The 21,867-nt window shown below is 47.3% G+C and overlaps 2 protein-coding genes across 4 annotated transcripts in view; both read left to right on the top strand.

The window, feature by feature from the left end:
* The window catches only part of LOC135400855 (sarcoplasmic calcium-binding protein 1-like), a 46,357-nt gene extending 38,796 nt beyond the window's left edge, over positions 1 to 7,561 (top strand). The window contains exon 7 of the mRNA XM_064632800.1: positions 1,184 to 7,561. Within this exon, the coding sequence (XP_064488870.1) occupies positions 1,184 to 1,315 (132 nt within the window). The 3' untranslated portion in view covers positions 1,316 to 7,561. The remainder of the gene's footprint in view (positions 1 to 1,183) is intronic.
* Positions 7,562 to 9,500: 1,939 nt separating this feature from the next.
* Positions 9,501 to 21,530, top strand: LOC135400852 (uncharacterized). Of its 3 annotated transcripts, XM_064632796.1 has the most exons (3): positions 9,501 to 9,800; positions 12,090 to 12,241; positions 20,936 to 21,530. In XM_064632796.1, exons 2-3 carry the CDS (start codon positions 12,130 to 12,132, stop codon positions 21,241 to 21,243), a joined length of 420 nt encoding a protein of 139 aa, XP_064488866.1. In that variant the 5' UTR covers positions 9,501 to 9,800; positions 12,090 to 12,129; the 3' UTR covers positions 21,244 to 21,530. The 3 variants fall into 3 exon arrangements, with proteins under 3 accessions (XP_064488866.1, XP_064488865.1, XP_064488863.1); XM_064632795.1 differs by lacking the exons at positions 9,501 to 9,800; positions 12,090 to 12,241 and adding an exon at positions 14,461 to 15,133; XM_064632793.1 differs by lacking the exons at positions 9,501 to 9,800; positions 12,090 to 12,241 and adding an exon at positions 14,461 to 15,733.
* The last annotated feature ends 337 nt before the right edge of the window (positions 21,531 to 21,867 follow it).

The raw sequence follows: 21,867 nt of genomic DNA, 5'->3' as shown, positions 1-21,867 counted from the left end.
TTTACGGTGTCGCTTACAGTTGCCTCATTGTCTGTGGCGATGATGAAACACAGAAAACACTACGGCGCCATAAAAATAGCTCCTTGGGTGTGCATCCGGTCACCCTAGAGAACAGGTACCCGAGTGACCCTAGAACATTCAGGCGTCTAGACAACGCGCCTCACAAGATGTGTCATTACAGTGCTATTGAGGTGTTCAGAGGTCAGGCAGCTCTCGGTATCATTTAGAAGGGAAAGCACTGGTTAAGAATCTCCACTGGGCACGCGGACCGCAGTCTATCATTGCAGGGCAGATCCGCCCATGAGGTAAGCACATCTTCTACGCTTGGTGACTCGGAGGCTTAGTATGCTACGACTGGCACTGAGCAAAAGTTGACAGCCAAGACGTGCGCTGAGACTCCGGTTAATGCGCCCTGTTGTCTCGGCTACCGCCTCTTAATAATGCTGCTGCTATGCGAGCACAGGACTCTGGTGTTGCACCCTATAGGACAAGAGCGCCAGGACACGGGGCGGGTCTGCGCATGTGGTAATGCAACTAAGTCCAGCCCAGTGTAGGATGTAACGAGCAGGATGTAACGAGCCAGGATGTAAAGAATCCGGAAGGGCAGCTCCAAAGGTACGTCTGGAGCAGCACGTCAGGGCACGTGTAAAGTTGTCCGGAAGCCAATACTCAAGCGACGAGATCGAGTGGTCGTCGCCGTGTAGAGGACGGTGGTCTTCCTCAGCCGTCCTCTACAGCCGTTGAGGACCCCCATGAAGAGTGTGGCGGTTTGACGCTGGTCGCGTGACCTCGGCATACGGAACCGCTACAAAAGAGAAAGGCGCCGTGATGGCCGAGTGACTCGACGGACGGGGGCTGTTGTTGCGTGTAGGATCCTGGGTGGAATCAGTGGCAAGACTTGCGGTGTAGTCATCGAGGCCGTTGCGAAATTTTGATGGGTGATGGTTAAAGAAGCTCAGTTATCGGTTGGATTGAGGTGTTCGTTGTCGGAGTCACCAAACGTAGAGGACGTGATGTTCCTCCATAAGCGGCCGGCTCGCCAGAAGCAGAACGCCCTTGAGGGCAGAAGTGTGCCCTTCTACGTTCGTGTTCCTTAGACATGAGCGTCGTGTCGTATAAGATGCATTTATGAGCCTACGTTTACAGAGTAATGTGTCACATAATTATGCTCTTGCTCATGCAGGATGACGATAGAAGGCGCGGTGGTATCACCAATGCTCGCTACCAGGAACTGTTTGCTGAATTCCTGGGATGTCCCGACTCTTCCGTACAGGGAAACTTCCTCTTTGGACCACTGCCTCTCTTCGAAAACTGAACCACATTCGTTCTAGAGATTATTTCCTCTTGAAATAAGGGCTTTCCTTGCCGATACCGCAGTATGGGGCACTTGATGTCCATGGCGCTGCTTGCATACGTCAGCGGTAGTTGCCTTCTACTAGCAGCAAGCAGCTTTTGGCAACCCATATTCGCGGAACTTAACAGCATCTCTTTGTCGTCTACTTCTTGGACGTGCACTGCGTTGTCACTTGGCAGTGTGAAGCCCTTTCTGGTGCCTGTCTTTTATCGGGCCGCCTCATAAGCACATTCTGTCGGCTGTCACAAACTTGTCTATTACATTCACATGCATCTTCGCCGTAGCTACAATTAGCAAGGAACAAGAAATAGAAAACAATGCAGTCACGTTCAGCGGTTCACTCTCTGGGCTTAAAAAGGTGTCTAGAATACGTCTGTCCATGAGAAATCTTACAAGACATTCTTTGATTTTTTTTTCTTTCGACGCTAGAGTCCTTGATAGCTGAATAAAACTGCGCGTGACCATAATTCGTGTGGATCAGAGGAACATCACGTACATTGCGCATTTCTGGCATAACAAGTAGCGTTCTACAACAGAGGCGCGTCTATAGTCGACACCTCATTCGATGAAGATGCAATGATTCCTCTGCCTTTAAAGGGAGACTCCGGGACAATTCGAAATTCTTATAGTGACTGTGTAAATAAGTTCGGTACATTCTTCAGAAATGAGTAAACGAAGTTGGTTTGGCGGTCGGAGACTCGTTATTTGCCAAAAGAGCTGGGAAGCTCATACCGAAACCGAAACTCGCGAGGGTTCTCTCTCCGGCCTGCCTGCGTGACATCACAGGTAGTCTCATGCGAGCCTTCAGCTGTTTACTTAAGTCACGGGCACGCGCTTCGTAACTTTTTCGTGCGACATGGATGATGGATGCTTCCTCGATTTCGTTGCAAAGTACTCGCCACTGGTGGAACAGAACATACACCGAAAGGCGCACGCGAAGAATACCAGTGAGGTGTAGCCCAGTGTTGCTGGACCGCTCTTCTATGGAGGAGTGCCGAATCACTCAAAAGAAAATGTTCGTTTACTTATTATCTGTGCCTCCTGGGGATGTGAAATTGTGTCCACTGAAACGTCATACGGTATGGATTGATGTCGCGCACTGTTACTTCAGCACGTTCTTGGTGCGGAGTCTCCCTTTAAAATTGGAACCACAACAAAAGTTTCCGCTACATCTACAAGCTTTCACAGTGTGATCTTCTTTCTTTAACACGTACGCCTTGTGATAATTTTACGTCCAGAGTAGCCCACATAGCATACCCTTTGCTCAGAGTAACCCAGGTGACGGTGTCACATATGACGATCACATTTTGACGTGCTCTTACGATTATTTCCAGCGAACGTAGAATGTTAACCACAACTAGGTATTTCTACAGTAGGTAATAGGGTAGAGTAGGCATCGACGTGGACACGAGGTCCGAAAAGATGTTTCTTAAATCAGCTCGTGCACAACGTGGGTGAATTATCCTAGCAGGTACAGGCCCACGATTTTGATCTTAGGAGGAGCAAGGTGTAAGAAATGTGTTGGTAGAGTGCGACACTCTACTGCTACGTACTTTCACATTAAACGTCTTCGTATCAGAAATATTTTGAGCGTCTTGTAAGACCTGTAGTTGGGGGGTCGTGGTAATGGGGCGTGTGGGGGTTGCTGGGAAAATCCCTGATCCCAGGAACTGCCCTGCCCCCATTTCTGCACTCTTATATTAGTCACTTTAATGAAGAAGGAGTACAATGATGATATTTGACTCGATGCCTTTCGCGACGTCGTCTTTGGGTTGTGTTCGCGCTTCCACTGCCAAATAATGCCAAATAATCTTTCTTGTTTCCTGCCTCCTCAAATGTGACTTTATAGGTCGGGTTTCGCGTTTTCGGTTTCTTTTTTTATGGCGGATTCGGCGTATGCTTTTCGGTGTTTATTGATTTTTCACGAAATCGGCGTTTTTCGATGTTTCTCCTGGCGTGTACGTGGTTTACCCGACAGTTACCGGCGAATAGAAATCACAATGTAATATCCGCACGACGCTCATCGAACATGGCGTTGTTAGCTGCGGTGGCCTTTTACGGCTAACGAAAAAAGTAAACGGGCATTTTTCACGACCATTATATTTATGTATGGTTTTCTAATCTGCATCAACAACTTGCTGGGCATGTGCTGCAATTTATCTCTGTCATCGTTCCTGGAATGTCCCTCTGTATTTGATGTTTTTCGATTAAAACCGAATCAGGAAAATTTACCCGGCGTATGTTTTTCGGTGTTTTTCGATTAAAACCGAAAACGGGGAACTCTATTTATAGGGTAGCCGATTGGCGATTGGTCACGGAGCTAAGAGTGACGGTGATGAGCGGTGGTGAAATATTATCGTCGTTACCGTGCACGATACCATGTGAACAGGAGCACAGGTCGACCTTCAACTGCAGCATTGTAAAGAAACAGAGAATAGGGAGTTTTAGAATACCGGACTCAGGAGCTTCGCGTGTGCGAGAAATAGCGTTATCGCAACTGCGCATGCCCAGAGCGTAAACTCAGTTTTTGCGTTTTGCGCTCGCTCACTATCTATTGGAAGTTGCGGGGCCACGCAAAGCAGGTTTTGCGGCTCTGCGTTGCTCTCGTGGCAGACGAGAAATTGCGTGAGCATTCTGTCGTATGCTAAACTTCGCAAAGTAATTAACAAGAAAACGATGAGTTGTCTTGTGATAGCATATTTTTTTATTATAAACAACAAAGCATGTTTAGAAAAACTGATTCCTCTATGCTTTTGATTTTCTATTTTTCTTTTTTTAAGTCCTCATTTCTAGCCGTAACGGCGTTACAAGCGACGGATGCAAGCCAGCTGCCTTTCGCCGCGAACAGGTCCTTTGCGTCCGATATAGCGTGTACGTTTTGCATTTGCGCTTCCAACAAACGCTATTCTAAAACTCCCTATAATAACCAGGGTGTCGAACCGCAAGAAATACGGGCTCGGTTCAGGTTCGGGTTCGCGTTCCTTTGATTTCGTTCCGGTTCAGTTCCGGTTCGGCCACGCCAAAAATCGAACCGGTTCGCGAACCGGTTCAACGCTTTTATTTTATATGTTTCATAAAACTCCTTTTAACGGGAAATGCGTGGCTAATAGCTTACTGCTGTTGTCTGCATTGACGTTTTTAGCGGTCAGGTACTCCCTTTAGCGAGAGAAAGGAGAAATGGATGAACACTTATTGTAAATAGAGTCCACGCTGATGTAGCGGTGTAGTTCTGCTACTTGTTCCCAAAATCTCTTTTTTTCACACGCACAGTGCCAGCAAGATACACTTAAAGGAAGCCTAATAATATGGACAGCGTTACAGAGACGACGGTACTTGCCGGCACACTGCATTCGCAGCGTGAATCGACCTGAAACAGTACTGAAGCATGTCGAAAATAAGCCTGCCAGCCTTAAGGCCCGTTCCGACATACAGCGCTTTGCTCCACAGCGCTGCACCACAGCACAGCAAAACAGCGCTCTATTTCCACTGTGGGGTTCGCACTTGCAGCGCTTGTCCCAGCGCTGTACTTGGTGATCTCACGTGATCGTACGTCATCGTACCGTCACGTGAACGCGGCGCCGCGTTCTCATTGGTTCAGGGAGCCTATCGCTGGGAGACAGCGATGGGAAAGTTCACCGAAGCTCAACTTCGCCAAGCGCTGTTTTCCATCGAGTCGCAGCCGGGAGAGGAGGGAAAAACAGCGCTGTTTTCCAGTGCTCTGGAGCAAAGCGCTGTATGTCGGAACAGGCCTTTACTCTGTCCGAGCTCACAGCAGTGTAGTAATTAATCCACAACACAAAGGCGGTGGCGGTGGTGGTGGTGCTGTTTGAAAGGACTCACCGTTGTCGGCCTCAGAGAGGTGGGCAACGTCACGACTAACGCCCTGGGGGAATGTGCGTCCTGGGCCGACTTCTAAGGGAACTGTGCCGACATATGTCTGAAAGCGACAACACAAAGGCAATGTGTCACGACACAATTGCCCTACCAATAAGCAGAACTGCATTTACTTTTCAAACCACGACCAATCAAGCAGGCACCGTTCTGCGTACGCTCCTTCTCCACTTCTCATGTTTCGGACTTGTTTAATTTTTACTGCTCACGTGTAAAGGGAAATGTTAGGCGCTTACTTAATCACATATTCGTGCTATAGACCAACATAAGTGAGCTACTCCATTCCTGTTTCATTCGTCCGCGTGGCGCCTCGTTTCTGAAGAGAAGACGCCGCAGCGCGTGCGTGGGGCGTTAGCCGTGGCGCTCACAAGGACAACTGCGCTCCAACGTGTTAAAAAGACGCTGAAACTATACTTACTATACGTCCTCGTTTGACTGCTGGGTGAAAATTTCCGAAATCCATGATATGGACGCGTGATGATGATACCAATGTGTCTTCGTTCGGGGATTGAAAGGAACTCTTACGCTGACTTCTTTTATGTCCGAACCGTTTTGTTGCGAACCGGTTACCGCTATCATTTTTTTACGGTTCTGTTCCGGGTCGGGTTCAACAGTGTCATGAAAATTTCGGTTCGGGTTCGGTTCTGGCAAAATAATGGTTCAGGTTCGGGTTCAGTTCGACACCCTGCTAATAACACAGTCTGACAGTCTCTTTGAGGCTTTTTTGCCTCAACCTACCTTTCATTTGTTTGTGAGAAAATAAATAATATCAAATATCAAACACCCACCATTAAAGGCTAACTTTACCTCAATAGCAGGTTCCATTGAGAACGTGGCAAAAGGGACTGCTAAGTAATGGCGCGTCTGCAAGTACGCTGATCGAGCACAACACAAAAAAGAATAACCCAAGATGGCGGCATCTGCTAGCAGTTGTTACGAGATTCGTAGACTTTTCTGCCAATCAGGGATACGAAAATAAAAATGACATTCTTACCCTTCTACGGTGCATTTTTGAAGTTCAGCCATATATTCCAGCTTATGTGGTAGGCCGTTTAATTACAGAACTGTAAAAGTTCTGTGTATGTTTGAAATTGCTTAAGCTTAACTAGGGAGGTATCAAAATTTTTCTCGCACAATGTTAATTAAGTGAGGAAGATGAATATTTATGTGCATCCGGTGATTCCCATAAAATTGTGTCTTTTCGGCGATGTCAGAATGCTCTGAACGCCCTGAAAGGTTCTGTTGGGACAATTTCGAATACAATAAAGATCCCCCCGTCAAACTCCCACATTATATGAATACTGATTGAGTTAACTGTATAAAGTACAATTGAACAATTTCAGCTATATCTTTATCGGTTTAAACAAGGCGTCCAATGAACCTAAAAAGTGTGACGTCACAGCCGCTGCACACGAGAACGAGTACCACGTACGAACACCCTCAGAGAGCCTAAGCTGCCGTCGCTGAGAGCCTGCTGTCGCTTCGTCTAGTGACTAGTAATAGTTTTAGTACGGTACAAGTAATAGTTTTAGTACTATAGCAATAGTACGGTGGATAATTTCTGCTGCATCGCAACGGGCGCCATAGCGTAGGCAATATATGCAGAGAGGAAAGGCAGCATACCAAGTAGTACAACACCTTGGTCCAATATTGAACCAATATTGGCAATGTCCGGTATTGGCCAGTATTGCCAATATTGGTCCAATATTGGGCCAAGATGTCGTGCTGCTTGGGTAATTTTAAGATGGGTAATTAATGGGTAATGGGGTAATTAATGACAAACATTGGCAATGTCGGCCCAATATTAGACCAAGATTGAGCCAATATTGGTCCAATATTTACCAAGATGTCGTGCTGCTATAATTTTCTTCCCCATGGTTGTTCTTTAGCCATGTTAGGGCACTGATGCCTTTAGTGCATCACGCGCGATATCGCTGTGCTATCTTTTGATAGGCTAGGCTATGTATATCAGGGACCACATGTTATAGTGACGCGGCTCCAAATCACTGCCGAATGACAACGCAGGACTCTGGTGTGTTAACGTGACTAAAGTATCAAATGTTCATGTTTCGTGATAACGGCCCCTTTGCCGACTGACTATCCATTTCTCCTGTGATTGAGCACTATATTGTACACTTTAAATCATGGGCATGGAGGAAAGGAGGCGTGGCCTTACCCTTCTCCAAGTGACGTGTTTGTGAGTGGTGTGCATATACCTTCGACTGGTATTAAGATGGCAGCGTTTCTCTGGGATTTTCTTGGTGTATAAATGATTTTGAAAATGTGTGTAAGAAGCAATTAAATTGTGCGAAATGACGTTGTTGTCTTGTCGTGTCTTGTTGTGATGTGTTGTCAACTTACGCGCCTCGTGTGAAAAAAAAAAATAATTGATCTGCATCGGCTAAAATAATTTGACCTCTACAAAAATGCTTTACCCACATCCGCTGATATTGAAGACGATAAAAAGTACTCAGGAAAAAAATCCGGTGGCACTCCTTGCGTGGATATATCGTTTTGTTCCCGATACTTTTCCGATGTGTCCCGCTCATTTCGCACGACACCGCCTTTTTTGTTTACCCGAAAACTAAAGTCATCAACGTACACACAGTAGGTCTGAAATTGCTTCAACAACTAAGAACTAGCGTCAAATTATTCCATATCTCATGTCGGCAAATTTGAGGTGGGAAAAACGCTGAAACACGCGGAGAGCGTAGGAAACTTTGAGAAACAGATACGGGGGGAGGGGGTACAGATTGTGAAGTATTCAAAAGGGAGAAAAAAAATTCCATGAGCCTTCATTTTAATGTAATACGTGTCTGTCTGAATTGCAATCGAAAATCGTAAGTTGTAAACTAAAATTATTAACGGTTGAAATTAATTAGGAATAATTGTTATCACCAACTAACAAAACTTCCTTCTTTAATCGCAATTTCTTGTAACCCCTCCTGCTTGGGCCATTTGCATGGCCTACTGTCTTAATAAATAAATAAAATAACTCAAAATTTTTAAATAGTAAACTCTAAAGGAGTCGAGAGGACCTTCCCGCTTGATGTAAACGTGAACTCTTCCCCCTATTAACGTGAACATCAGGCGAGAGATCGGAAAGCAGGTAAGTGCTCTCCTCTTGTACATTAGCAATCCGTCTGGGCTTCCTCGCGTGGCTGGCAGCCGGTACGCGCCACGCTGGAACCGGGGAGGGGTACCAGGTGGTAAAAGGCCATCTTCTCTCCCCTTCGTTTCATACGACTGAGAGCGGAGGAAAGAGAGCAGCGGAGCGACTAGAAAGACACTGCCGGGCATCTGGACACCAGGTGAAATTTCACCTGTTCTTTCCTTCGTCGACATGCGCGTACATTTTGAGAGTCTATATGTATTTCTAATTTAATGGGACCTATTGAACCTCTTTCAATTGGACCTCTTTCGGCATATGATCTGCGAATATTTGTTTTCTTTTTTTAGTTTGTGTGTGACAGCATATATCAAAATAAAACTTTTTAAAGTGTTATCTTCGTACATCGAGACGCACTCAAAGGAAGTGTGATCCAGCAGAATAGGAAACAAGGAGTGTCACGACAGTGTTTCTTCTTTGGAAGAACGAAGGAAATGAGGAGTCCTATTGCCCGCAAAAGCAGTAATTGAGGTCCAGCCGTGTGACGTCATTGCTAGCTTTCCAGGTTCGGTCTGCGCAGTGCATCCGGTACAATCCATCACCTTGCAAACTGTCACCAATCGCCGTTCAGGTGGGCACGAAAACTTCGACATGTTAGTTCCGCCAAAATATCATTGGCCTGCATGAAATTCTTCGTAAATAGATGAATGATCGTAAGTGAGCCAAGTGGAGCTCAGCCCTAACCCTTCTGGCGCGCGAGACCACCTTCCTTATCCCTCGTTTCCGCCGCGACACGAAGGAAACGCTGGAGCAGCGGAGCGCAAAAAGGTCTGTCAGCGGATTTCTCCCCCCCTCCTCCAGTTGCACAAACCCCCCGATTTCATTCCCTCTTTCCCCTTCTGTTTCCGACTTCCCCAACTTCTTCCGCCAGAAACATCTGGGACCAAAAACGGAGGAGGCCTGCCTCACTTCTGCAATCTCCCCCTCTCCCATTATGCCGTGTACCCCCGTGAGTGGCCCCCTACGGCACGGGCTGCGGAGGAAATCGAGGCACGTGCGCGCGTGCGTCTCGGACCCTCGCACGCGCCACACCACCAGATGGTGGCGGCCTTTTTACAATTTCCTTCTCTCTTTGAATTGTCCCTCCCTTCCCCTGCCTCCACTTTGTGTATCACCGTAGGCTCTAGTGCGCGTGTCTGTGTGTTTCCGCTGGGGTCTGTTCCCGGTGGAACGGCTGTCGTACCTTGGCGTTAGTCTCATTTACGCTGCGGTGAAGACGTCGGCAGCAGGATTACGAGGCGTTCGCGACAGTTACCTTACGTTTCATCCCAAGGAATAAGGTGGATGTACTGCGTGAAACAATGTTAATATCCGCTCGAGAACCATCCGTTCAGCTGAAAGAACTTGGAATGATTGGCGCTGCACTGAAGACTCTGCGGTGACATGGTAAGTTGGGCCTGGTTCAACTTCAATATGCTGGTGTCACTCTACATGCTTTCTCGTTTTATTTTAATTTCCTGCGTTCGGGAACTCAGTATGATGTCTTGCCTTGCTCCCGTACTTGTAGTGTGTGTGTTTGCGTACCAAAAAGTTTGGAAAGATTACTGTGCCCCGTGCGAGTGCCTATTAAGGAATGACAGTTGATGAAATGGACCGGCAGTGGGATTCTTACATCCTCTGCTTGGCCTTGAGACCCGCCCTCAACAGATTCTGTCTTACATTAAGCCAGTTGCCAGTGCATTAGAATATCCAGTTGGGCGTCGTGACACTTCAGTATTGTGTTCGCCCTTCTACACTCAAAGAAAAAAAAGGAGCGAACTGGGGAGTAAATTCAGGATGTAGTCCCCAAGATTGTAATGACTCCACATTTTAGTTCCCTATCGAAATTTACTGTCCAGTACTTCAGATATAGTCCCTAAACTTCGCAAATGGTCCCCTGATTGCAACAGTCTATATGAACATGTGTTCTGCCGGAATTTGAGTGAACGACGCAATATAATTAAGCAGGAGAGGAGAAAATAATTAGTGTTTTCTTTCTTTTTCTTTTTTTTTTTTTTTTTTTGACAAAAGTTGCACCCTATGCATGTCACGAGGTTTTGTAACTTGGCTTACCAGTTTAATTGGAAGTCAAAGTATTTCCATTTATGCACACTGATTATGCAGATAAGACTGTGAGGACGAAGCGTGAAACGCAGTCTCCACTCTGTGACACTCATTTAGAACCATGCATTGCCTTCTGTAAAGGGTTGTGGCAATGCTTTAGTCCCCGAAGCACCAAAGCTAGTGCATGTGTAATTGTTTCAGCTGCTACTATCTTCCATAAAAGTGCCTACTGACATGTCAGATCCACAGATACGTGCAAGAACTCGCAATTCTACATGCTATAGAACGTCATTCTCTAGCACAGTTACTTTGACTATCCACAATCCAAAAACACGGTGCGAAAACAATGAACCAAACGAAGCCCCAAAGGTTCCTCCTCTACGTTTTTAGAATACTATACTATTTAATGCAGATTTCTTAGCCTTTCCGTTCAGCTGATTCGTGGCACGTGATACGCTTTATTCATATTGGACGGCTCATCCGTTCTGTTTCATTCGATTGTGGCGTCCCTCATTATTTAGCATTTTCGCGATATTTTGGTGCGCGACTGGCGCGCCCGTGGCACCATCGTCTACCAAGGAAGAGGAACAGACGCCTTCGAAGTGCAGCTGCTCTAGTGTCAAGATAAAAGTGACAGGTGATTGCTCGGCGGCGCCTATTGCGCTCATGCGCCACAAGAGGCAGTTGCACCTGGCCATATATCGCGATCTGAGAACCGCGCTGACCTGCGAAAATAGAGCCTAAGGGATGAAGGGTGGCCGTTTAAGAGCACTTTGTATTTTGATTACGTACGGCATGGATTCAGGAAGAACACCTGATACATTGCAAATCTGCATGCAATAGCGGAAACGGAATTTACTTCGATATTAGACTTCTTATCAGTGGAAAAGAAGGAAAACACACATCGCAACCACGTACGTCACATTTTCGAGTCGTTTCCGCTAGGAGGAATAGCAACGTCACACACATAGTAGCATACCGCTTACATTGCTTCGTGCACCGTGGGTCGGAGGTTCCCAGCCAATCGAAATTAGTCCTACCCTGTGGCAGCATGTCAGCACGCAAATATGCACATTACGTGTAAGTCTATACTCACAATTGTTTCTTATTTTATTGTACTTTTTTTGTTTAGTACTCCTTTGCATCACCGTATGAACTTGGATATACTATTCCACACGTTTCACTAAATTTAATCTTACAGGCTATTGGGGGCATTAGATTGTACGACGGGGTACTCAGTACTAAAACTGTGTCCTTGTAATTTCTCAACACTTACAATTACAAGAGGCGACAGGCAGATATAGACTCCAACATGCTCCCAACAGCTTAAACACTCACCCGCATTGCATTTTTGAATGCGGGGAAAAACGTTCACACTGAGGTCAGTACAGTTATTAAATTCCGAAAAACCAGCACAAAAATGCTTGTGTTGACATTGAGGTTTATGTTTTCCTGAAACAGAAACAGACTTCTGAAGTGGGGATGTTGAAATGCCACACGCCTTTACATGCAAAAAGGAAGCACGTTCTGTATTTTTTCTTTTTTTCTTTCTTTTTTGTCTACATGTGAGAGCTGTGTTCCTTCGTTGCGTTGTATTCCTAATCCTCAGGTGAAACTTTTGCATTGCATCAGTGATTCTACCACGAGGTGAAGAAGTCTATTGTTGGCACGGATGATGCCCACGACGTCCACGGAGGAAGGCGACAACGACTTGGCGTCGGCAGGATTCCGAGCATGTGCTCAGGAGGCCATTCGATTTCTCATCGAGGAAGAGAACTTGCCAGGTGAAAGTGCACATGTATTCGTCGCAAAACGTACAGTGACTGTACAGTTATAGTGCTGCACTGTACTGTAGGCACAGTAACGTACAGCACCGTGTAGATTCTGGTACAACCCTCAAAAGGGGTTGCAACACTCCGCCCGGATAAATATGAAAGAAAATTATATTTACAGCGATATGAACTTGCATCCCCAAGTTTTACAGCAAAAGATGCAGTTGACGCTTTAAAAATCGGCACTGCCAATAACGAAACTCACCCGGCGGTGACATTACGGAACGCAACGCCACCTACGTAGATGCGGAAGACATCCCTTGGCTGTGCTGCGCACGTGGACAAATGTCAACCAATCGCCGCGGAGGATTTCAAATACAGGCTCTTGTGTGGCTACAAGTGGCTTTCCATGCGGCTAGTGGCGGCTCATCTTCATAGATACGGCCGCCAAAAGCACTGTCGTGATTGGCGGACTCTTGAATGTTACGTCACGGTGTTTAAGCGATCAGGCTATCAGGCTTTGTTTCTAGTTGCTGTCGCTGTGTTGCTGCCGACGTCCGCGCCTTGTGATACGCCACCTTGACACAAAAGGCCTGCTCATTGTCTCCTCTCCCCCGTTCGCTACGTCGACGTATAAAGTTAGAATCCGTCTGCTACCGCGATTCGCCGTCCTGCGAAATTCGCAAATGATGACAGCTCCCTTCGCAAATTTGAGCCTGTAGACTAAAAGTACAACACGCTTTCAAGAAAATCAGTCATGAGAACAATATGAACCATGTTGCGCTTTATTTTGTTTTCCCGTTTAGTACGGGGGACGTTTACTACTTGCAGACGACAGCGGCTGCCCATGAAGCTGACGGTGGCTCGTCTCCATGGTTACGACAGCTGAAAGCACGTTCGTAATTGGCTGCCGTCGTTGGAAGCACGGTGCTAATTGGCTAACTCTTAGTTGTTGCGTCCCGTCGACGAGGAAGCAGGCTTTCTGTGTCTAGGTGGTGTTGCAAGTGGTGGGTTGCGCGGGAGAAGTCACGTGCTCGCAAGTACCAATGGGAGTGGCCGTAGCTCTCCCACCTCAATCCCTTCAAGAAAAGTACGATCGTATCTGTAGACAGAGATGCACAGGAAAAAGACAATAGACGAACCTCACGCGAGAAGACTGGGTCGATGTTATCAGTGGAGGTTATATTTTGCTGTGGTGGGCAAGAAGCAGGAAGAACACGTCAGCTGATAGGTTGATAAGGCTGATAGGTGCCCACCAGCACACCTTGCGCGGCGGCGTTCCGTCGATGACGTAGGGGCTCAGGTCGTCTGCTAGGTGTAGGTTGAGGCTGTTTTGTTCTCAGTCCACGAGGAGGGATTTCATTGTGCCTCACCATGCAGCCATTAACGACAAAAATTACGAAGCTGTGTTTACTCCAACGGATCCAGTGTGAAAACTCCCTTATTTTTACTAAAGTCTGTATTTCGGGAAGGCAGAAACGGCACGTCAAGGCGTCATTGAATCAGGGTTAGTATCCGAACTTAGCTGATTGTTTTGGCATGTAAACCGAAAAATCATTACGAAATCTGTACGAAAATCAGTAGCGATTATATCACGTGAAATCCACTAGCACGACTACAGTGGTCGAACATATTCAGGGTTTGAATTTCTGATGTTAAATGATTCCATCGATTCGGGATGAAAAATCATGTGGTATTTTTAAAGCTGTAATCGGGTGCTATATGGGTCCGTTCAGGTGTTATCGCGTTATTTTTGTTCTCGCTGTCCTGCGAGCTGCACACAGTTAAAGGTGCACGTATGTTCCAATATGCATGCCTCACGAATTATAATTGCAAACACCACGCGCTGTAACATCAAATGTGCTTCGCAAAGTCCATTGTTGCACAACAGTAATATTTACATGAGACATGCGTTCAAATCTCTACTAAATAGTGACCGTGATACGTGATACCACAGGATGATAATTTGGGGAGAAATTGGGTGCAACTCGAATTTGACCGAAGTTGATTCGGGAGGTGGGGGATAATCGGGAGGAATTGGGTGTAACCGGAAAAAGTCAGACCGTAAGTGCATATTGCTTGATGCTGAACGTCCCTATATCTGCTTACTAGCACCCCATAACATTTATTACTAGGCGTCTGGTAAATGGCTTTATGTGTTATGCTTCATCGATTCCTTGCCGATATTGGAGCAATGGATATCAACATCAGTATTCCACAATCATTTCGTGCACACGTGCAACGGTGAACTAGTCTTGGGCTTCCGAAGTGTTAGCACGTTGCAATACTCAACAAAAGACAATTACCGTTTACAAGTGCAGAAGCCAATGCACCGGCGCTCGTCAAGGAAACGCCGGAAGTCCAGGTACGATGAGTCATGCTCGAAGGTTCACCATTCTGCCCCCAACTTGCCAAACCGACGGGGTACACAAACCCTATGCACCGAACCATCTTTATCCCACGACAAGAAATGTTTCGATCCAGTCTTCGAAGGCGAGACCGACCTCCTTGAAAGAATGGCTTCTGTAGAAGCTGGTATGAGCGCCGAGCTAACAACGGAAGAGTTCCAGGTCATGTCACGGAACGTTGAGCAGATCTTGTCGGAAGCACGAAAAACACTGGCGCATCATCATGACGATAGAAGTGTTCTCGCGAAACCTGAAGGCGTTAAGTCAACGAAAGGTCCGTCTGTGCTGCGAGACATCGAGCAAAAACGTAAAGAAGTCTTGCCGAAAACGCTGCAGAGAGAAGGCGACAAAATGAAATGCATAAAGCAACAAAAGGCTAAAGTATTGAGCTTGGAAGACCTGGAACCAGCCCCGGAATTTCCAGCCCTGAGTGACACCGCTCGGGCAAGGGTGGTGAATTCCCCGTACGAAAACTTTTATTCCGACCTGATTACGGGTGAGGCGATAGAGGTCGCGCCTCTAACGGACTATTTTACCTTTCCGGTTCACGAACCCGAGCGCTACGCATCTCCAACTGATTACATCGGCACGCCTCGTAGCGAGGGCTACTCCACGATGAACGACATGGAAGAATGTCCAATATACTTAGTTCCCCCGTACGATGAATATGGGCGCTTTTCGCCACCCGTCTATGATAGTCCCCCGGATGGATCGCATGCTTTTCGCCTTTCTTCTGATAACGTGTCTCCGGAAAAGGAGAGGATATCTAGACTCATGGGGAATGAATCTGCAGATCGTAGGGCCATCGAAAGAGAAGGTGAACGTCAACACTCAGAAAATTTTAATTCGAAAGAACCAGTTGCACGCGGTTCCGATCGCCGCAGAAGTTCGAGCTATGAGCAACAGCCTTCCTTGCCGAAAAACAAGGTACATAAGACTTTTGTAACTGAATCTACGAATGCACCAAGATCAGCAACGCCTACGGACAAATGCACTCAATATGATATCGATGCTGGTGGCGTGATTGCCGCACGCACGCAGCCTGATCAAGCTCTGCAAGCCCAGAACACTACGCAGCCATTTCTGAGTAACGGAGGTCAGCAGATCAACGTCAATTTTCGAATCAACGGAGAGGTTCCGTACTTCCAACCTGACAACATTTCGTACTATCCCAATCACGATCACCCAATCGATCATTATCATGTACATCACTGTGATCACGAAACCATGTTCCAGTCGAGGCAGGTACCACCGGTTCACGTACATATCACAGACGATACTTATCAGCGGATTCCTACTAGGTTGCACTTTGCACAGCATAGCACATGTTTACGTTGCGGACGCGTCCATTGTTTCACCTGTAGCTTAAATTCGCTTCCGTCGACGAAGTTTATTCCGGAAGAATCTCATTCCACATACGTTCCTCTGAGGCCAGGTCTTCCCCAAAGTGCACACACATGTTCGACGTGCAGATGGCGCGGAGGAAGCAATTCAGGGCCGTTCATACAACGGTACGGCAGACCACGGTGTGCCCCTGACCCACGTGCAGCGCAGCGTTTACATGCCACACATTTATCAGCCCACACATGTCGTGGAAGAATGGACAGTGAAAACAGATTGTCGTCGACATATGTCCACAAGAGCCAACTTTCAGCTTTGACAGCTGTAACAACAGGCGAAATAGATACTGGACACACAGGGAGAGTATACCGTTCCTTACAGACAGTCAACATATCACATGGCGACGAAGGGCTTGCCCATCCCAGTTGTAAAATTTGTAGCGCTCATGTGGGTGAACCGTCCATCTCCAGCACCTTTAGGGAAGACATGTGTAAAAACTTTTCCTGGCGAACACCGACCACAGGACCTTCTACAATTGAAGGTGTTGAACGTTCAGCAACGGAACTCGAACCATTCAGCTTCTGCTGGTCGGACCTCGAGGTCTCTCGAAGTGCGCCGGCAGTTCTTATGGCTCCATCGAAGACAATGATTGGCATTGACATACCGTGCGTGGCACTACCGTCGAAAGGACCCTCTAGCGAAGTTGGCCCTCCTTCAAGGAGTAGTAGACGGGTTAGCGTGGTATGTTTCGATGCTACCACAAGTCCAATACTTTTCCAGGAGACTTCCGATGGCAGAGGTAAAGAGACAGTCGTCCATGAAGAGCGGGGTGCTAGCGAATTCCCTGACACTCACACGACGAGTAGACGGATCAGCGTGGTATCTTTCGATGCTGCTACAAGCCCAATACTTTTCCAGGAAATTTCCAGTGACAGAGGTAAAGATACAGTCGTCCATAAAGAGCGGGGTGCTAGCGAAAGCCCTGAGACTCACGCGACAAGTAGGCGGATCAGTGTGGTATCTTTCGATGCTGCTACAAGTCCAATACTTTTCCAGGAAATTTCCAGTGACAGAGGTAAAGATACAGTCGTCCATAAAGAGCGGGGTGCTAGCGATAGCCCTGAGACTCACGCGACAAGTAGGCGGATCAGTGTAGTATCTTTCGATGCTGCTACGAGTCCAATAATTATCCAGGAGACAGCCATTGACAGAGATAAAGTCGTGCATGAGGAGCGGACTACTTGTAAGAGCGAATTCCGTGGCGCTTTCCAGGCAGGTAGACGGGTCAGTGTGTTGTATTTAGATGCTGCCACAAGTCCTGTGCTTCCTGGGGCGGTATTAATTGACAGGGATAACGATACAGTCGTGCATGAGGAGCGGAGCAGTGATGATGGCGAGTTCCTTTATGCTCTCCCGCCAAGCAGACAGGTCAGTGTAATATCGGTGACGTACCAAGAAGAGAGGGTGCGTTCAGCGCAGGATGGTGCCGTGAGGACAATTAAGGATGCGCTGCTCTTTACTCCAGGCGATGAAACAGACGTCCCCGGTCATCCTGTTGCAGACATGACAGAGAAACCTTCATCTACAGTCAGAGTGATAATAAGAAATGGAAGGATCGTGTCGGCTGCTATTACAACTGAAAGAAAGACTTCTCCACACCTGCAAGATTTCTTTGAACAAGGCGAACTAGAATCAGAGTGGCTCTCAATAGGAGCCGATTTGTTAAGCGCCTGCACTTCACGCCACTCAGGAGAGGTCGTCGTTGAACAAGAAAGTGTTTCCAAAGATCAAAGCGACAGTAAACGTGCATCAATCGAAAATGTGGAATTGAAAGCAGAAGCAATCGAGAATGTGGAATTGAAAGCAGAACTCGATATCGCATCGGCAGAAGAGCAACCAGATGAATCACCCGTGAAGGAAGAAAGCCGGGATGCGACTCCTGAAGCAGAAGAGATAGAGCCTCTCCCCCCGCCGACGCTGAACATTCAAGCATACGGAGACTTGATCGAAGAAGGTGATGGTGAGGACATTCTGAAGGATTACACAGAGACGTCACTTGAGATTTACCCAGAGGTAAAACTCGTTTTCGTCCTCTTGCTTATATGCATCATCTGGGTCGTCTTGCTCGTTGTACTAGCCGGCATGTCACACGGTCCACGCGTCGCAAGCGAAATAGTTACTTCGACGACGCCGACGATAACAGTCAGTGTGTCCACAGAGACATCGAGCGCGCCGACAGGAGTAACCTCACTCCCGACTCCTAGCGCATACTATTGCTCCAGTTCGTATTGTAAACGAGAAGGAGAATATCTGAAGAAACTCAAGTGTAGCGATACGCCAGCCTGCGAAAATTTTTACAGGCACGTCTGCAAGACGCTACTTCCTGCCAGCGTTTTGACACAACTTACCACAGGAGTAGACACTTCAGCTGATACTCTAATTGAAGACAACATCGAGACTTCTGCCATGCGTTACATTGCAGATCATTCCAACAAAGACGTGGCACCAGCTAGAGGACTGTACGAAGCATGCCTCGACGACTCCAGGCGGGACAACGCCGTGTCATCAATACGGGAGATTATTAGGGTCTGGCCCATACGGGACTGGCCCTTGCCTGTCTGGAATGTCCGGGACATCAGTGACGTCTGGTTTGTGGCTGGAAAACTGATGCGTGAGTTTGGCATCGCTGCCCTCGCAGACATTGCTGTACCAACGGCTCAAGCGCGCAGGAGAAATGCGACAGCCGAGTTGACTACGCCGCAGTTGATATACCATCGTGGTTACGATGTAGTCACCGGCATGCGTGAAATATACCATGCAGCAGCATTGGAAGCTGTAACCCTGTTTGGTGTCGTCAACGATGACGTTGCTAAGGATATCTGCGACGACATCGTGACTGCCATTTCGATGCTGGCCAGGGCGTCTCCGAAGCCATCAAAGCAAGCGAATGGGTACGCGCAGCTAGTTGAGTACGATAGGCTGGACGCTCGTCTGCAGCTGTTCTTGTCGATAGCTTTCGAAGGTATGGTCACGTTTCGTCCGGGAATGCTCCTCCTTATAAGGTGGCCAATGTATTTTCTTGCAGACATAAACAGTTTCTTTGCGAGAGTCAGCGCCACTGGAGTCCTTAACTAATTGGGTTTCAGACTGCTCCTCCTTCTTGCTCCCTTTCTGCCTGACAACCTCATAAATCTTCGAAAAATCTTCAGCATGCACGTCCTAGGACGTTCCCTCCCTCCCGAGAAAATCTCGTCGCTCTGTCTTCGAGCAGTCAATACTGTGCTACCGGAATGCATTTTAAAAGCATATACCAAAGCGAGATTGTCCACCGAAATCGATCTCAACAACAGAGTGTGGATTTCCCAATTAGAAGGCTTGTTTGTCCGGAGCATCCCTAGACTGACCTGGATTGACGACATCACGACTCTCTTCGTGCGCCAAAAGTTGAAGAACACGCGCATGGCGAGATTCTTTCCTCGGTACATATTTCGAGCAGCTACGTGTTCTACCATTGGTCCAACAAACATTACGGGGATGGAGCCCGTTACGATGTATCATCAAGCTTGGAAACGAAGACAAGAAGATCGCCTCCAAGCGATGTTGAAAAACAACGTCAGAAAGCTCCACTCGAAAGACATGTCGGCTTTTTCGACGTGGAGTCGGTACGATCATTACCAGCAGGTCATCTACGTACCAATAGGGCTGCTGAATTCCTCCGTACCGATCGACAAGGCTCCTTTTGCCTTTCACCTTTCGCGGCTTGCAGTTCGTCTGTATAAATCTTTAGTGCAAGCCGTGTACCAGAGCAATCCTTATGATTCGAGCGATCCACTGCAATACAGCCCCGCGTCCGAACAGCTTCTCGACCAAATCTTGGATTGCTACGTTCGAGACTTCACGTCGCTTCCCAGTTCCATTCGCAATGTGCACCTGTCCATCCTGAACGACACCGATGTCATCCGTTACCCGCTCCTGGAACAAACTGCTGCTCTGCAACTTGCTTTCCTGGCGTTTCAGGAACTCTTTCAGTTTCGACGCACCTGGTCAATGGATTATCGATACGATGCCCTCGATAATGTAACCTCTGATCAGCTTTTTTTTATGTACTACGCCTTAGACAACTGCGATGTAAGCGACGCCGCTTTCAAAAGCCACCAGCTCGAGGTGCAGCGAGTGCTTCCTGCTGAGTATCGTGTAAACCTGCCTCTCCGTCACATGACCGCTTTCTCGGACGCTTTTCATTGTGGTGCGGGGACAACTATGATGCTGCCGGAGAACGCGATGTGTAAAGCAGTAAGATCCTCGACAGCACCACGCGCGCGTAGCACCGCGTAGGTAAGCTGCGATATGAGCGTATATAGGGTAATGAACTATGCCGGAAAGACGGTCTCGTTCGTTTTAGGATAATTATGATGCGTAGGCGATGCTACGCTGTAAACTAGAAATGTGCTATGAAGATGTTGCGATAAACAGGAATAATAAATGTGTTCAATTTTATTGTGTATCAAATTTGTGAAAGAATGGCTAAAATGCAAGTGAGCTGGTGAGTATAGCCTCCGGGGTTTTTCTACTATGTATTTCTTGCGTCAGCCAACGTTCCTGCTCTGGCCATTGCCTAGCATATCAGCTACAGAGCCGAAGTATCCGGGATCGGACGCGCATGAAAAATAATGGCTATCGAAACGTTGCTCTTTTCAAAATTCGACGCCAAGCCTTACGGAAATGGCGATGAAGTTTAGAACCGCCGTTTCTGAACAAGTAATCCTCCTGGAACACTTCTCAGCAGGCACTATACCTGTCTTGGCCCATCCGATGGTCTTCGTCAGAGCGTGGTCAATTTGACTCTCTGACCACACTTTAATCACCGTCTTAGGTCATTGATACTGAGATGAGGAGTTAGTGAGGGGATACTGGAAAGTGCGATTAACACTGGGTACTTTCTCTTTCTCGCTTACAGGAGACGACCCTCTCGTGGTTGGCTTATGGCGGCATTTGGCACTGCAGGAGCTTTCATTGGACCTCAACTCTCTGATCAGCCAGTACGCTGCCGAAGGCGACTCCGGTATCCAGGACATGATCGTGCCGCAGAATGTGCAAGACGACGATGACTACGAAAATAGCGGCGTGGCTTCCACGCTTCCAGAAAGTACTTTACAGTTCACCAGTGGTGTCCCTGGGACGGGTGCCTTTGATTCACTCACGTCGTCGCCTTCAAATGATAGTGCTGAAGGGATTATAATGAATGAGAGTTCGTCGTCAGCATGAACAACGTGATCCACGTCAATGCCTGTTTGTAATATCTTGCATAGTGTTTCCATGTTTCCCAGTTCTGTTCCTGACGTACGTTATGTAAGCACTGTCAGTGGCCCTATATGTTATACAATTATAGCAACAGCACAGTGTTTTTGTTGTCTTGAGAACAGGGTAATGCTTGCTTGAGGCTGAGGAGGAAACTGGAAAGTCCAAGACAGGACTACCTTGTGTTACGATATTTCTGTGTATGTTGTCCATGTTTTCGTTAGACCCAAGAAAAAGTCCACATGATCATCCCATATGTTCGTAGCTGCCTTGTCCTATTGTTCTAAAAGACGTTGCTGCACACTTTTTTATAGTGTACGTTTTGCTGCTCCGCTCTTCTTTCTTGTGACCAACACCATGTCCACCACATTTTCGGTGTGCGCCGAACGAACTCGTGACGTATATACGCGCCCTGTAAATTCTGTAAGCTTCGTTAGCGTGCAGAATGGATTACGCCGTGTCTACAGTGATGCCTGAATGGTACAAGACTCAGGTATGTTGATACACCTTATTCGACAGAAGTGCAAGCATGTGTAGAGCGTGCTGGTTTCAGTGATGGGCAAAGTACACCAAAGTTGTACTTGTACAAAG

Source organism: Ornithodoros turicata, chromosome 7 (assembly GCF_037126465.1).
Source record: "Ornithodoros turicata isolate Travis chromosome 7, ASM3712646v1, whole genome shotgun sequence".
Taxonomy (NCBI): Eukaryota; Metazoa; Arthropoda; class Arachnida; order Ixodida; family Argasidae; genus Ornithodoros; species Ornithodoros turicata.
Note: the sequence above shows the minus strand (reverse complement) of the source record. Positions and strands in the feature narration are given on the sequence as shown.